This window comes from Nycticebus coucang, chromosome 19 (genome assembly GCF_027406575.1).
Source record: "Nycticebus coucang isolate mNycCou1 chromosome 19, mNycCou1.pri, whole genome shotgun sequence".
NCBI lineage: Eukaryota > Metazoa > Chordata > Mammalia > Primates > Lorisidae > Nycticebus > Nycticebus coucang.
This window is the reverse complement of record NC_069798.1, coordinates 52658834-52675931: the sequence shown is the minus strand read 5'-3', so window position 1 is coordinate 52675931 and position 17098 is coordinate 52658834. Positions and strand designations below refer to the sequence as shown.

General features: G+C 41.8%; 1 protein-coding gene and 1 pseudogene across 6 annotated transcripts in view; one reads left to right on the top strand and one right to left on the bottom strand.

Annotated features, from left to right (window-relative positions):
* The first annotated feature begins 4590 nt into the window (after positions 1 to 4590).
* TXNL1 (thioredoxin like 1) overlaps positions 4591 to 17098 on the top strand; it is a 43076-nt gene continuing 30568 nt past the window's right edge. For all 5 annotated transcript variants that reach the window (XM_053571248.1, XM_053571246.1, XM_053571245.1 and 2 more), the window contains exon 1: positions 4591 to 4928. In XM_053571248.1, the coding sequence (XP_053427223.1) occupies positions 4831 to 4928 (98 nt within the window). In that variant the 5' untranslated portion in view covers positions 4591 to 4830. The remainder of the gene's footprint in view (positions 4929 to 17098) is intronic.
* On the bottom strand, positions 8992 to 10491 carry LOC128571648 (hsc70-interacting protein-like; annotated as a pseudogene). Its single transcript, XR_008375945.1, has one exon. The product of XR_008375945.1 is annotated as a hsc70-interacting protein-like (transcript).

Sequence of the window (17098 nt, the reverse complement as noted above, 5' to 3'; positions counted from 1 at the left end):
TTTGTGCAAAAACTATGGGAGAGACTGATGTGTCTCCAGTATGCTTTTTGTTAAATGAGCAAAGTGAACCCTTGATAGCTATGGTACATGATAGAAGGTCTTCCTCTAGGGACCAGCTGGAGTTGATAAGAACTAGTGAATTTGAAGTAAATTATATTTTTGGTGAGTTGAAAGAGAAGTCAGGCTGGGGTCAGGCACGTGGCTTATGTATGTAATCTAGCACTTCAGGAGGCCATGGCAGGAGGACCTCTTGAGGTCAGGAGTTTGAGGAAGAAGTCAAGAGTCATTTCTGTGAGCTGATGCGTTTCCCTCCCTATGTTTATGCAGACCGAGATATTAGTCCATGCTCCTTCCTAAAACACTCTCTATTCTTTCTAGCTGGAAATTTTCTCTGCTTTTTCTGAACCACAACTTTTGTTACGGTACTTATTCCTAGAAGTGTCTCATCTCCCTTCATATGTCCCGAGGAGAGGCAGTTCAAAGCATGATCACAGTACCTTCTCTATATTAAATGTACTTTAAATAGTACGTATGTAGTAGACTACTTATCATTAAATAGTGTTCCTCAAAATCTGGGTCCTTTGCGTGAGCTGTCCTGGGTGCTTGTTAAAATTCAGATTCCTGGGTCATGCTCCTGGTCTCCTAACTCAGAATCTCTAGGTATGAAACAGGAACTTACTTTTTTTTTCTTTTCTGAGACAAGAGTCTCACTCTGTTGCCGGAGACTGAGTGCTGTGGTATCATCAGAGCTCACAGCAACCTCAAATTCTTGGGCTCAAGCAATCCTCCTGCCTCCACTTCCCAGGTAGCTGGGCCACCACAAGGCTCCGATAGTTTTTCTATTTTTAGTAGATACAGGGGTCTCACTCTTGCTCAGGATGGTCTTGAATTCCTCAGCTCATGCAATCCACCTGCCTCAGCCCCTCTCTCACAGTGCTAGGATTACAGGCAAGAGCCAACGCGCCCAGCCAAAAAACCTACATTTTAATGAACTTACTACAGTATGAGACCTTGAATTTCATAGAAAAGCATGGGAATGGCAGATATGTTTCATCTCCTTGCCGCAGCCTTCCAAGTAGTTGGGACTACAGGCACCAGCTTTGGGATTATTGTGTCTCATGTCTTTGCCATAAATGAGAAGTCCTAATTCCGAATTTTCTCGTGTGGTCAGCTGCATTAGCAGCATCAGTAGATCAGTAGACTGGGTGGCAAGGCCAGGGCTGTTTCTCAGTTAGCACCTCGGTGATGCCAACAGCCAGGAGTGATTTCTACTCTCAGGCTGGCACTCTACTCACTCAGCCACAGGCTCTGCCTTTTTTTTTTTTTTTGAGACAGTCTCACTATTTTGCCCTTGGTAGAGTGCTGTGGCATCACAGCTCACAGCAATCTCCAACTCCTGGGCTTAAGGGATTCGTTTGCCTCAGCCGCCCAAGTAGCTGGGACTACAGGTGCCCACCACAACACCTGGCTATTTCCTGGTTGCAGTTGTCATTGTTTAGCAGACCCAGGCTGGGCTCGAACCCAGTGTATGTGGCTAGGGCCCTACTCACTGAGCTATGGGCATGGAGCCAGGAATCTGTAGATTTCTAGAGCCTTGCTTTTATAAGCCCTATTCCTCTCTTCAGATCTGCTACAGCTGCCTTAGTTGAGACTCTCTCTGCTTGCTTCCTAGGCAAAACTGGAAGGAAAGTTGGGAATAATAATCCCTCTGTTGTAGACTGAACCATGCAACCTCAAAATTCGCAGATTGAAGATCTAACTTCCAAAATGACTATATTAGGGGACAGGGCCTTTAATGAAGTAGTTAAGGTTAAAGGTCCTAAATGTGGGGACTTAATCTAGCAGGACTGGGAACCTCATAAGGAGAGGAAGAGACCAGTACTTGTGTATGTGTGTGTGCACAAATGTGCATGCACAAGAAAAGACCACGTGAAGACACAGTAAGAAAGCATCCATTTAAAAGTCAAGGAGAGAGGCCTCAGGAGAAATCAACCTGCTAGAACCCTGATTTTGGACTTCCAGTATCCAGGACAATGAGAAATAAACCTCTGCTGTTCAAGCCACCCAATGTGTGGTATTTTGTTATAGCTGCCCTAGATGACTAATACATCATTGTTTATAAACATCTTGTATTGATGACCTTACATTTTGGATCTTTATGTATAACTTTTAACCCTCATAATCCTAGAAAGCAGGTATTATTAATCCAATTCTCATAGACAAGAAAGCTGGAGTTTGGAGAGATTGCTGCCATAAATTAAGTAGAAAATATTTGTTATGGGAATATTTGTCTATTAAAGCCATTATTGCACTGTTATGATATTACATGAAAAAAAGAAGATAATTACTGTGCCTTTCATCTCGTTGTGTCCAGTTAGGAATAGTTATTTTACGTTCCTGCAGCACCTTTTGCCTCCTCTTTTCACACTTCTTGGGCTTCAACTATCACCCAACCTGATGATTCCCAAATCCGTAACTTTACCCTGCTCCCTTTTCTATAGTTTCAGGTCCAGTGCCTGCTATCTATATTATACCTCAGCTGGATATCATACAGGTATCTTAACTCATTTAAAAAAGCTACGCGATCACAAAATTTCAGTTATCCTAGGCTCTTTCCTTTGTCATCTTACTAAATTGGTCCACTTGGTCATTAAACTCTGTGTTTTTGTTCAGTAGTTAGTTAGAAATCAGTCTCCTGGGGAAAAAGGACAAGGGCAGGGTCTCCAGGCCCCCATCTCATCTTAATCCAGCCTGCAGTGATTACACCTCAGGAGGAGGGACCACCCCACCAATCTACCAATCAAAATTTAGCATGCCAACTACAAAAGGATGTAGAAGACTCTGTAGCCCACAGGTACAATAGAGTCATGAAGGTGAGGTAGAACAGTCTTAAGGCTAGTTATTATGCCATTAACTTAAATCTACATCGCAGCCCATACCCCCACAGCAGGCTTTCAGAGAGGCCCATGGGAGGTCTGCAAGCACAGTTAAGACCCTGGTTCTAAGGTGATCTCTGAATTACCAGGTAGGCTCAACTCAGGCCATATAAAAAAGAACCCTCTCTCATAACCCATGCCTCTTTGCCTACTTGCCCTGGCAACGGGGTCCGTTCACTGCATGTGGCGAATCTATCTCGCTTTGTAAAACTTACGTCCTAAACCTATCTTTCCCTTCTTTTTCAATAAACTTTGTTTCATGCTGTCTTGTTTTTGTGGTTCCGGTCAGTCTTCCACTGAGGACGCAGACAACTTCCTGAAACCCTGACATTTTAGGATACAAGTAGCTGCTCTCCTAATTTAGTTCCTGGAGTAGCACGGTAGCCTCCTTAGCTATCTCACTGCCTTCCATCCTCCTCCTTCCTATGTTAAAGCTTTTGCTAAAGACACTTCATAATTACCCTAGAGAACTGCCCTATAGTGATTTTTCCATTGTCTTCATGATAAAATACAAATTCCTTGGCTAGTCAAATTTCGTCTCTCCAGCTAAATCCAAATGCTTTGTCAACTAGCCTGATATTTGAAAAAGCATTCTGGTGTTAGGCTGTCTTGACTTGGATAACAGAACCTATTTCACTGAGTTGTTGTGAGAACTAAATGCACTAGTTTATATAAAAAGAACTTGTACGGCTCGGCACCCATAGCACAGTGGTTATGGCGCTAGCCACATACGCCGAGACTGGTGGGTTCAAACCCAGCCTGGCTAGCTAAACAAGTGCAACAAAAAATAGCCGGGTGCTGTGGCGGGCACCTGTAGTCCCAGCTACTTGGGAGGCTGAAGCAAGAGAATCGCTTAAGCCCAAGAGTTTGGAGTTGCTGTGAGCTGTGACGCCACAGCCTCTACCGAGGGCAACATAGCAAGACTCTTTAAAAAAAAAAAAAGAACTTGTATCTTGTCTGGTGCATAATGTGTTAAATATTACTTCTTATTCTCTGCCTTCTCAATCCATGCATTTGTACCTGCTGGCCCCTGTGCCTGGAATAACTCTATTATCTCTCACCATGTACCTAACTGTTCATCTGGAGGCTGAACTCGGGGCTCACATCCCAACAAGATTACCCTGCTCTACCCACCCCATCTCATGTGTCGAACTTCGTTGTTACTGTTGCTATTGTTCGCATCTGACACTACATAGAACTCCCTAAACTAGGGATGATGTCTTTATCTTTTTGGGCAAAAACTAATGACAGCTGCAAAATAACTTTCTGAACTACTGCACAGAAGCTCCCATACGTAACGAGATGCGTAAACAACGTTCCTAAAGCGTAGTTCCGAATTCAGGACAACACCATCCTCAAAGTACGTACCGAGGGGGCCTTTTGACTTCAGAGAAACAAAAGAACCCCGCGGGCAAAGGAGCGCTCTTTTCACTCCCAGAAAACTCGGGAAAAGCCTGGGCGTAAGCGGAGCCCGGGAAACGCGGAGGAATACGCGAACTTTTTAAATCTAAGTCTGCGCCTGCCCCGCTGAAGGTAGTGCGAGGGGACTCAGTCCAGGGTGGAGGCTACGCTTCGCGTTTTAAGATTGGGCGACGGGGCCCCAAACTGCCGGCGAGGAAATGACGTAAAGTCGCGCAAGCGCCGTCAGGCCTACCGCGCGGGGGCTTCTGGGTGCTACTTGCCTTCCTTTCCCTTGCCTCTCCCTGCCCCCTCCCGTCCCCGCCTTCTCGGACGCTCCGCTCCCTGGCGTGACTCGGCATTGAGAAATCCCGCACGAGGAACCGCGGTCGCCACCTCTCCTGTCCAGGCCTCAGCCTTCCTAAGCTTCTCTCCCAACTCTTCTCCTTCCATTTCGAAGCCAGAAGCATCGCGGCCGCCCCACCGGGCTGTGAGGATGGTGGGAGTGAAGCCGGTCGGGAGCGACCCGGATTTCCAGCCGGAGCTGAGCGGCGCGGGCTCTAGACTTACGGTGGTCAAGTTCACCATGAGAGGGTGAGGCCAGGCCCGAGCCCCACGGTCCCCAGTCTGTTTTTCTGTGCTTTCTGAAATTTAACTCTTTCCCGGTCCAGGTTCCCTTGCTTTCTCCTCCGGAGTGTCCAGTGCTGGCCTCACCCCCAGGCCGCTGCCAGAATTAGGCCTCATCACAGGGAGCTCCGTGGAGGGCACGGAGGCCTGGCTCGCTACCTGCCCTTCTGGAATCCTCGGATGAGCTCTGCTCTTGGGGGTGGCGTGCCCTTATTTCTTCTAGTCTGTAGGAATCTCCTGCCGCCTCCCTGTTTGCGCCTGACCCTTTTTTCCGAGGAACCAGTTGTCATTTGCATCTTAGGACCTTTGAAAGCTTAATTAATCGAATAGTTTTTTTTTTTCACCATCTACATCTGTGCAAAGCTTCCAACTTAGCTGGTTACTCTTAATCCTAAATTTCGGTGAATGCATTTTTAATTAAGGCAGGTCAGGGTGCTTTCTAATTTTCTAAAACTGTTCCTCATTTGGTTAGTAATTTTGTAGCTTAAGCTCCTCTATGAATGCTGTTGCATCTGATCACACAAATACATGCACGTATACGGTACAGGTGGACAGGTAGATGTCTTGAGTTTGACCAGACTCCGTGTTTCATTTGGTGATTTAAGATGACAGGGTTTTGAAAGATGTTAACATTGTCTGTGGTACAATAAACCAAGAGAATGTGTAGGTCGCAGAGCTGGTGGACCTTTGTAGTGGGCATGTTATGTTTCTCTGTGGGAGTGACACCTTGGAACTCGGCTTTGAGAACCAAGATTTCAGCGAGTGTGTTTTTACACACTCGTTTATGTGTAGAAACCTAGATAGAAGGTTTAGAGGTCTCCACTTTGTGTACCTTGACCCCTGACATTATTTACATATATGCCAACTTGTAGTCCACTGCTTGTATCACTGTTTATGTAACATGCTTTTTTGTTCTAGTCACTATATAAACATAAGGCAATATTTTGAATCTCAGAGCAAAAAGTGTAATTCCTGGCACATGATTCAGTAAATTTTGAATATTTATTTGTTTATTGATTGATTGATTGATTGATTGATTTTTTTTGCAGTTTTTGGCCGGGGCTGGGTTTGAACCTGCCACCTCTGGCATATGGGGCCAGCCCTGTATTCTTTTGAGCCACAGGCCCCACCTGATTTTGAATATTTAAATGTGGCATTAGGATTGGATAATTTTAGAGGATGGCTGGGTGCAAAAGATGTGAAAACAAATAGGATTTATATTAATATTTTTGGATTAGTTTCTTTTACACAGAATTGGAAAGGGACAGTATATTGGTTTTAATAGGGTCGGATAAAGTAGTCATATGATGTGTGCACTTTCACACTTATTAAATGGAAGATGAGTAATTCTATTGTTATATTTTCTCTTTTGCCATAGCAGAGGGAGAGATGATAATTTATCGATTGAAGTAAGACAAGTGGGGAAATGGTGTTACTGAGGAGACTTCCCTTAAGAATGTAATGTCTAACGAGTTTGAGACCAGCCTGAGCAAAAAGTGAGACCCCCATCTCTACTAAAAATAGAAAACTGAGGCAAGAGGGTCACTTGAGCCCAAGAGTTGGAGGTTGTTATGAGCTATGACTCCACGGCACTCTATCCAGGATAACAGCTTGAGACTCTGTCTCAAAAAAAAAAACAAGGCATTACCAGTAGCTCAGTAGGTAGGGCCCCGGCCCCATAAACGGAGACTGGCGGGTTCAAGCCTGGCCTGGGCCTGCCAAATAACAATGACAACTGCAACCAAAAAATAGCTGGGCGCTGTTGGGCGCCTGTAGCCCTAGCTACTTGGGAGGCTGAGGCAGGAGAATTGCTTAAGCCCAGGAGTTTGAGGTTGCTGTGAGTTGTGACGCCATGGCATTTTACCCAGGGCAACATAGTGAGATTGTCTCAAAAAACAAACAATGTAATGTGTTTGAAGTATAACTGTAGACGTTGATTGGTAAAGAACTCTGTTGTTTACATTTACATTTAAAAAGATACTATAATGGAATTAACATTGTATTTTTGTAAAAACTGAGGGAAAATTAATGTTTGAATTTAGAGAACTTTTACATTCAATAACAGGTTACATTTATAAATCTTGTATTTGCCTTATAAAGTTTCTTGAACGTGTTGGCCATTAATGTGTTCCCATCTGAACTCGTTGTCAACAGGACCCCAGTTTACATATGTAGGGATCAGTATTAGACCTGGGAAGGACTATATCCCCTAAAATCCTGCAAGAAACTCCTTAGATCTGAGTTAATGCAGTCCCATTTTAGGCTAAGGGTATAGTTTTCTCCAGCACTTGTTTCATTTCTTTTTCAACCCTGTTTGAAACCTTATTTTCAGTCTCCATGACTTATTTATGCTTAGTCTAATTTACTTTTAGTAAAACGGCATATATTGTTCTCTTGCTTAAGAATCTTCAGTGGCTCTCCAGTATTTTTCTTTAATCTTTTTTAATGGTTTTTTATTATATATAAAACATAAAATTGACCATTTTAACCTTTTTTTTTTTTTTTTGAGACAGAGTTTCACTTTGTCACCCTTGGCTCAAGCAATCCTCTTGCCTCAGCCTCCCTAGTACTGGGAATATTAAGCGCCTGCTACAATGCTGGGCCAATTTTTTTTTTTTTTTTTAGATGGTCTCCCAGAGTGCTAGGATTATAGGTGTGAGCCACCAAGACCCACCTTTTTTTTTTGGCACAGAGCCTCAAGCTGTCGCCCTGGGTAGAGTGCAGTGGCATTACAGCTCACAGCAACCTCTAACTCCTGGGCTCAAGCTATTCTCCTGCCTCCGCCTCCCAAGTAGCTGGGATTACAGGCACCCGCTTTATTTTCTGTCTGTAAGAATTTTTTTGGTTTAATGTTTAGCAGGCCCCAGGCTAGATTCGAATCAGCCAGCTCAGGTGTGTGTGGCTTGCACCTTAGCCGCTTGAGCCACAGGCACTGAGCCAGAGTCTCATTTTGTTGCCTAGGCTAGAGTACCATGGTGGTGTCATCCTAGCTTACAGCAACCTCAAAGTCCTGAGTTCACATGATTCTTCCGTCTCAGCCTCCAAAGTAGCTGGGACTACAGGTGCCTGCTACAACACCTGGCTAATGTTTTAGTAGAGACGGGGTCTCATTCAGGCTTGAATTCCTGAGCTAAAGGGATCCTTCCTCCTCAGCCTTCTAGAGTGCTAAAATTATACTCATGAGCCACCACACCTGCTTATTTTAACCATTTAAGTATAGTCAGCTCTCCATATCCCTTAGTTCTGCACCTGTGGATTCGCTTGACTGACTGTGGGTAAAACACTTGGAAAAACAAAATTGCATTTGTATTGATCATGTACAGAATTTTTTCATTTTTTTTAATTTCCTTAAACAATACAACATAGCAGCTGTTTACATAGTATCTTGTAGTTATTACCTAAATAATACAATAACTATTTACATATCATTTACATTGTGTTAGGTATTATAAATAATCTAGAAATGATTAAAAGTAGGCTATATACAAATAACTATGCCACTTTATATCAGGACCTTGGGCAGCTGAGGAGTTTGGTAGTGCTGCAAGTCCTGGAACCAGTTCTGCGTGGATACCAAGAAATGACCGTACATTCACATTTTTACGCTACCATCCCCACCATGGTCGAGAACTTTTTCATCATCCCAGACAGAAACTTTACATCCATTAAACAATATTGCTCTATCTCCACTTCTCCGGAGAGAAAAAAGAAAAACTCTGTACCCATCAGAAAGTAACTCATCCCTCCCCACCTACTTCCTGGGTAACCACTCCTTTATTTTCTGTCTCGAAGAATTTGCTGATTTTAGGCACTTCATATAAGTGAAATAAGAACAATATTTGTCTTTTTGTTTTTGACTTATTTTACTTAGCATAATGTTTTCAAGATTGATCCTTGTAGCATGTATCAAAATTCGTTCCTCTCTAAGGCTGCATAAAATATTTCATTGTTGGCGGTACAGTGAGACTCTGTCTCTACAAAAAAAAAAAAAATTTCATTGTTTATATACACCACATTTTTTTTTGTAAGAAAAATGTAGAAATTACCACACCCTTTTAATTAGTTTTAAATATTTTTAAGTTTTAAAAAGTGTTTTAAAGATTGTAATTTCTAGTTGGAAAACATTATTTGAATGAATACCCTAATGGCAAACCACTGCAAAATGCTTGAGCTGCATTTGGGGGACAGGGGTAGGGATTATCTTTAAAGCACCCCAGCTCCCTTGATGAGAAGGTGAGAGGTACACTGGTTTGTATTATTGCAACATCCATTAGGTGATATAGGTTGCTTTTCCTTCAGCATGGGCTTTATTTGTCAGAAGGGCATCACGCTTGACCTCCAAATTTGGCTGACAATTTACTGATGAGATTCATAACTTTTGGGTTGCTCTGGTATTTTGACATATTTGCTGGGTTCTGAGCCACATCCTGGAAGGCCACCATGACTTCTGGATCCTGCATCGCTGCAAGAACCTCTGGATCACTAAGAATTTCATTGAGTCCAGGCATCCCTGCCATGCCTCCTGCCATTCCAGGCATTCCTCCAGGAAAATTACTAGGCATTCCTCCAGGAAAGCCACCTGGAAAAGAGCCATACTGAGCTCCTGATTGTCGTCTGGCTTCTTCCTCCCTCTGGGCTTTCTCATGTTCTTCATGAGCCTTCTTAACCCTTTCTATTCTTTCTTTGATCTCTCGCTCTTCACGTTTTCTCTCATACTTTCTCCGATGTTCTGCAATTTTCTGGGCCCTAGGTTGAACTTCCTTCAGCATAGCACAAACATCATCGTCATAATCCAGTTTACAGGCAAGGGCAAGATCATGGGCTGCTTCTTCCCGATGGCCCAGAAGTCTGTGTGCTTTTCCCTCTCCACTTGTAAGGCTGAGCTGAATCAGGATTTATTTCAATGGCTCTCTCACAGTCTCGGATGGCAGCATTTGGCTTCTGTAATTTAATGAAGACACTGGCTCTCTTGGCATACGAAATGGCCAACCGAGGATTCAGCTTGATGGCATCTGTGAACACGTTGATGGCTTTCTGTAGCTAACCATCATTTAGGGCATCAGTGACAGCCACTTTCTTCTCATTTGCCTGATCCATCATCTCCTCAGTTATCTCTGCATTTTCATCTCCCATTTCTTGAGGGGCATCAGTGTCTGGTTCAGTCACACCTTCACTATCAATTTCTAGATCACTCTACTCACTTGATGGTTCCTCTGTCTTTATGTTTTCTTCTGCCTTCTTACTATCTGTTTTTTCTTCCTTGATGTTTTCGTCTTTAGTTTTCTGAGCAGCAGGTGGTACTTTACCCCCCATGCTCTCCACCCATTCCCTTAAGAAGCGCATGTCCTCGGTGTGCAGAATGCTCGGATCCTGCTTACACAATTTCACGAAGGCCCGAAGCTCGTTCACTTTGCGGGGGTCCATAGTCAGGAGGCAGACGACGTGGCTGAGGATGCTGCGGTCCGATTCCAGGCCCGGACACTAGTAGCTCAGCGCGATCGCGTAGAAGGGGCTACACCACATTTTGTTTATTCATGTGTGATGGGCGCTTAGATTTGTCCATTCTTGGCTATTGTGAAAAATGTTGCTATGGACGTTGCTTTACAGACATTTATCTGTGAGTTTCTGCTTTTAATTCTTTGGGATGTATACCTGAAAATGAAATTGCTGGATCATGTTTTTCACAGTGGCTACATCATTTTACATTCCCACCAGCAATGTATGAGGCTTCCACTTTCTCCATATCCTAACCAACACTTAGCTTCCATTTGGGGGATCATAACTACCTGAATAAGAATCAAGTATCATTGTGTTTTTGATTTGCATTTCTCTAATGACTGAAGTTACTGAACATCTTTTCATGTATTTACTGGTTATTTGTACATTATCTTTGGAGAAAGTCAGGTCAAGCCCTTTTCCCATTATTTATTTATTTATTTTTGAGGCAGAGGCTCACTTACTAACCCTCTGTAGAGTGTTAGTGTTACCACAGCTCACAGCAACCTCCAAATCCTTGGCCTTATGCGATTCTCTTGCTTCAGCCTCTGAGTTGTTGGGATTACAGGCGCCTGCCACAACGCCTGGCTATTCTTTTTGTTGCAGTTTGGCCAGGGCTGGGCTTGAACCCACCACCCTCGGTATATGGGGCCGGCACCCTACTCCCTAAGCCACAGGCGCAACCCCCTTTTCTCATTTTTTAATTAGGTGGTTGGTTTCTGTGTTGCTGATTGGTTGGAGTTCTTTATATATTCTGGATATTAATTCATTAACAGATACATAATTTGTAAATATTTTTTCCATTATATGAACTGTGTTTTTACTTTATAGTGTTCTTTGATGCACTAGTTTTTAATTTGATGAAGTCCAATTTATGTACTCTTGTTGCCTGTGTTTTTGGTGTCAGATTCAAGAAATTGAGAGATGAAATGAAGATCTATGTCTTCATCTAAAACAGTTTTATAATTTTAGCTGTTAAGTTTAGATGTTTGCGGCCCTGCGCGGTGGCTCACACTGTAATCCTAGCACTCTGGGAGGCCAGGGTGGGTGGATGGCTGGAGCTCATGGGTTCGAGACCAGCCTGAGTAAGAGCAAGACTCCATCTCTAAAAATAGGCAGTCGTTATGGTGGGCGCCTGTAGTCCCGGTTACTCCGGAGGCTGAGGCAAGAGAATAGATTGAGCCCAAGAGTTTGAAGTTGCTGTGAGCTAATGATGCCAGGGCACTCTACCGAGGGTGAACTCAAGCAGTCCTTCCACCTCAGCCTTCTGAGCACCTGGGATTATAAGCATGAGCCACTCTACCCTGTTCAGAGTATTTTTTAGTAGTTGAAACAGTCATCACTTACATATAGCTTAGTCTGTCTGAGGGACTTGTTTAAGCACTTACATTGATTTATTCAATCCTTAGAATAACTCTAAAAATTACCCCTATTTTACAGTTGAGGGGATTGAGTCACAAGAGACATTAGATGCAGTAGAACCTCTGTTAATTGACCACCCAACAGACTAACAAACTGGTCAACATACAGAGATGGTCAACATAAGGAACCAAGCATATACTGATATGCACATGTGGTGCATGTCTAGTCTTTGAAAATTAGGTCAACTTAAGGAGGGGGTCGGTGTAGGAGGTGGTCAAGTATGGAAGTGCTACCGTAACTTGTTTAAGCTCCCATTGGTGAATGTACTATTTGAGTTGTAAAGTGCTATTCTTGCTCTTCCCCATCCTAAGGAGAAAGGAGATGCAGGTTCATCTGTCTTTATCTGCATAGAACCTGACAATTGTTGATACATGTTGCTTACAATTCTTGTCACTTTGATATTATTTTCCCTACCTGTAAAATGGGAATAATAACAGGTAGTGTATCCATATTGTTTAGGGCATGAAAGTAGATACATATGTGAATTGCATATTCTGGTAACATTTTTTTTTTTTTTTTTTTTTTTTTTTTTTTTGTAGAGACAGAGTTTCACTTTATTGCCCTTGGTAGAATGCCGTGGCGTCACACAGCTCACAGCAACCTCCAACTCCTGGGCTTAGGTGATTCTCTTGCCTCAGCCTTCCAAGTAGCTGGGACTATAGGCGCCCACCACAATGCCCGGCTATTTTTTTGTTGCAGTTTGGCTGGGGCTGGGTTTGAACCTGCCACCCTCGGCATATGGGGCTCGCGCCCTGCTCACTGAGCCACGGGCGCCGCCCCATATTCTGGTAACATTTTAAAAACAAAAGTTTCCAAATTGTTACTTCTTAAATATGCCCAGATACGTCTTAGTGATTATAAGGAGTGCCAGTATAGTTAAGATTTGTGGGTAAACTGTTAAGAATATACATTTTTCTCCCCCATTAAACAGTGTAATTTTTATCTTGAATTGATAAATGTATTATTTTTGTAGATAATGGCTACCATGTATTCAGTTTTCTTAAAACAGGTATTTGTAGTTGGTTATGTGTTATTGCTACCATCCAAGAAGGGTGCCAGTGCATATTACGATATTGAATTCTGATAGTTATGAGAGCATGCCCAAATAGTACGTTAATTATATAAGGTATTAATTACATCTTGCAAAATTATCTAGGACTGAAGGTAATTTATGGAATTATAGAGTTAACAGGCCCAGTGCGTTGTAGGAACCAGGAAGATAATATTAGTGAGTAAAGGAGATAACTGTAAGAGAGAAACATATTAAAGCCCTGCAGAACACATAGTATTGTTTTGTTTTTTTAAGTGAACTTTTCATTGAAGTATAACATCTACACGAAAAAGTGCAAGAAAAAAATCATTACCAGTCTCTTCCCATCTTCGGGCTTCTTCTCACTATTGAGTTTGAACACTACAGATTAGTTTTGCCTATACTTGTACTTTATACAAATAGAATTATATAGTAGTATAGTCTGGCTGCCTTTCAAAAGCCTACAAATAGTTTAATCTTGGTAGTTAATTTAGAAATAACAATGAAAGGCACTGTGTAGGTCACTCGTTGATCAAATTCTAGCTCAGTATTTGGTTGTTTTTGAGAGTTATAAATTTAAATATGGTGACATGGGTTTAAGGGTTTTGTGAATGTGTAACAAGTGGCGAGTGTCCAGTGAATGCTAGTCATTTTATGTAATTTAATAGGACCAGTTTATAAATATGTCTGCCCATTAGTAAATACAATACATTTAGAAATTGCTTCCCCCCCCCCCCCACAGTATTGGTTAATGGTTTATTATCAAGAGAAACTTCCTTAACCTACATACTCGTGTTTCATAGGTCAGGAACACGGATCAGTAACAAACTTTATGTAACTTAGCCCAAAGAAATTTGTATTTCAAAATCACTTTGCACTCTGAAAGATACTAGTCTTCCTTATCTCCTCAAAATCTTTCATGAAATCATAATTTCTATAGAAATCTGCAGAAATTTTTTGGTTCAGCCACTGTAGACTTATACAGAGCTGCAGCCCCCAGGGATGCAAATAATACTCCAGAAGACCATACATTTGAAGTTTTATTAAAGCATTGGAAACTCTGGTATTGCACTTGGTAGGAATGTTTTCCTGGCTGCTGGAGAAATGAACTGCTGAAGTTGCTTATTTTGAAGTCATACCGTGGGGGCAGTGCATGTGGCTCAAGGAGTGGGGCATGAGCCCCATATACTGGAGGTGGCAGGGTTGAAACCTGGCCTCGGCCAAAAACTGCAAAATAAAAAAAAAAAAAATTAAAGTCATATCCTGCTGGGCGGGGTGGCTCACGCCTGTAATCCTAGCACTCTGGGAGGCTGAGGCGGGTGGATTGCTTGAGCTCAGGAGTTCAAGACCAGCCTGAGGAAGAGCGAGACCCTGTCTCTACTTAAAATGAAAACAGGCAGGAGGATCACTTGAGCCCCAGAGTTGGAGGTTGCTGGGAGCTATGCCACCATAACACTCTACCCCTGGCAACAAAGTGAGACTCTGTCTCAAAAAAAAAAAAAAAATTTGTGGCCTTTGGTGGGCAGGGGGTGGGGTGGGGGGAGAAGGGGTGTGTGTAGGAGAGCTTTTAACTATGGCTTTAGAAAACACATTTTCTTTATCCATTTACCAGCTGTATGCATTTATACAAGTCACTGCTTGAGGTAGAACACTGGCTACTGTGGCAAATAGGTAAGAACAGTTAGTAAGTTAATGAAATAGAATTTATATTATGACTATAAAGGAAATTCTTGTTAATAAGGACCTAATGTGCTCTCAACGAAAGCTTAAGTTGGATTTAGGATCGGCTGTTCTAGTTCAACAACTAATAGGGTTTTTGATCTTGGGCATGTTATTTAAACTTCCCTATTCTTTCTTATCAGGTAATTGTGTTAGGTTACATCATTTTCAAAGTTTTAGTTCTGTTGGTTTGGTTCTTTATGTGCATTGTAGAAAGCTTGGGGTTGTCCTGCTGTGTTTTCTTTCTCTCAAAAAGCATAACTCAAAATTTCTCTTATTTATCTGTTTTGTATTTTATCTGAAAAGATAAACTTTTAGCCAAAGAAAAGATTTGGAACAGATTTTTCTTCATTTCTAAACTTCTGAACTAGATGATCTTGGATTGTTTTACAAGATCAAAAATCCTGTATTGTGCTAAGGGCTGCTAATGAACAAAGTTCAATTCTAAAATTCAGGCATATTAGGTGCATAATATTTTGAGCTGGGAAAGGTCCTCGGAGAATCTAGTCCTCATTTTATACAGAGAAATCAGGTGCCTTGTTTATCTCAGCTGTTGGAAATTTGTTTACCCGTGAATGTTAATCTTATTTAAAATGTATCCATTCATTGAAATGATCATGTTGTGAAAGTATGCTGCTCTATATATTTGTGCTTCTTTGCTTAGTGACTTATTTTGACTTTGGACTAAAGTTCCAAATTACAATGGCTAACTAGAATTAAACAAAGGACCTAGATAAGGTTATGTCTTGAAAGGAAACAGTTATTTGCAAATTAATTGTTGTTTTGGTCTGTTTAGCTCCAAGATGGTTCTACTGTATATACACATACATAATTGTGATCATGGAGAACATTTTATCTGGAGACTTCCCCTCCAAACACTACAGATGATCCCCTGGTGTGGATGGATGTGTTGTAACTTTTCAGGTTGTAATAGAACCTCTGTAAATTGACCACCCAACAGACTGTAATAACTGGTTGACACATAACAGGGGTGGTCAACTTAGGGAACTAGGCCTTCTATATTGATAACGTACATGTGCCCATCCAGTCTATGAAAATTAGGTCAACTTGAGGCGGTCAGTGTAGGGAGGTGGTCACCTATGAAAGTCCTATGGTATTTTTACATTGATTGCCACATAGGTTATCTCCCTTTTTACTATTACAAACATGTTACATTGAACTTCCTTGTCCTTTTTTTTTGAGACAGTCTCACTTTGTCACCCTTCATAGGGTGCTGCAGCATCACAGCTCACTGCAACCTCAAACTCTTGGGCTCAAGAGATTCTCTTGCCTCTGCCTCCAAGTAGCTGGGACTATAGGCGCCCACCACAATGACTGGCTATTTTTAGAAATGAGGTTTGGCTCTGGCTCAGGTTGGTCTCAAACTCGTGAGCTCAAGCCATCCACCCACCTCAGCCTCCCAGAGTACTAGGATTACAGATGTGAGCCACTGTGCCTGGCCAGAACTTCCTTGTCTACATATTATTGTGTGAATGACCATAATTAATTTACCCATTCTATTGTTAAGAATTTGGTTAATTTCTTTCTTTTTCTTTTTTTTTTTTTTTTGAGACAGAGCCTCAAGCTGTTGCTCTGGGTAGAGTGCTGTGGCATCACAGCTCACAGCAACCTCCAACTCCTGGGCTCAAGCGATTCTCTTGCCTCAGCCTCCTAAGTACTGAGACTACAGGCACCCACTGCAACGCCTGGCTATTTTTTGGTTGTAGTTGTCATTGTTGTTTGGCAGGCCCGGACCTGCCAGCTCTGGTGTATGTGCCTGGCCCTTAGCCCCTTGAGCTTCAGGCACTGAGCCTTGGTTAGTTTCTTCTTTTTGACTACTAGAAATATTACTGCAAATAATATTTTTTTCAAATGCTCTAAATTGATCATTTCTGTTGATTGTATTTCCTAGGAATTGTCATAGGTCTGGCTTTAGCACAGTTTCTTCCCCCCCTCAGAAAAAAAAATGGTTGCACCAGTGTGCACTGTGCCTAACAGTATATTAAATTTCATTGCTCCACCTTCTGAACAATACTCCATTCCTGTTTTAGCTATTTTGGTGAAGTTTGTTTTAATTTGCATTTCCATGGTTTCCTTACTGACTAATGTAGTAGAATGCCTTTTCTACTTTGTAGAAAGTCTTTATTTACCGACTGAATAGGGTTATTTGTCAAGTACCAATTCAAGAGTTTATCCATTTTTCTTTTGGGTCTCAGTCTTGTTATTAGTTTCTAGGAATTGTTTACATATTAAAAGTACCCATTCTTTGATAATTTTTGTAAATATTTTTCCCACTCTCTTAGAGGCATCATTTAATAAATAAAAGGTCTTAACTTATTCTAGGTCATAAAATATATTCCAGTATGCTAATTTATTCATTTAGTTTAATGCTTTTTGTATTCTGTTTAATAAATCTTTGCTTAGCTTAGGGTTTTGAAAGTGTCTTTTGTATCTTTTCCTAAAACGCTTA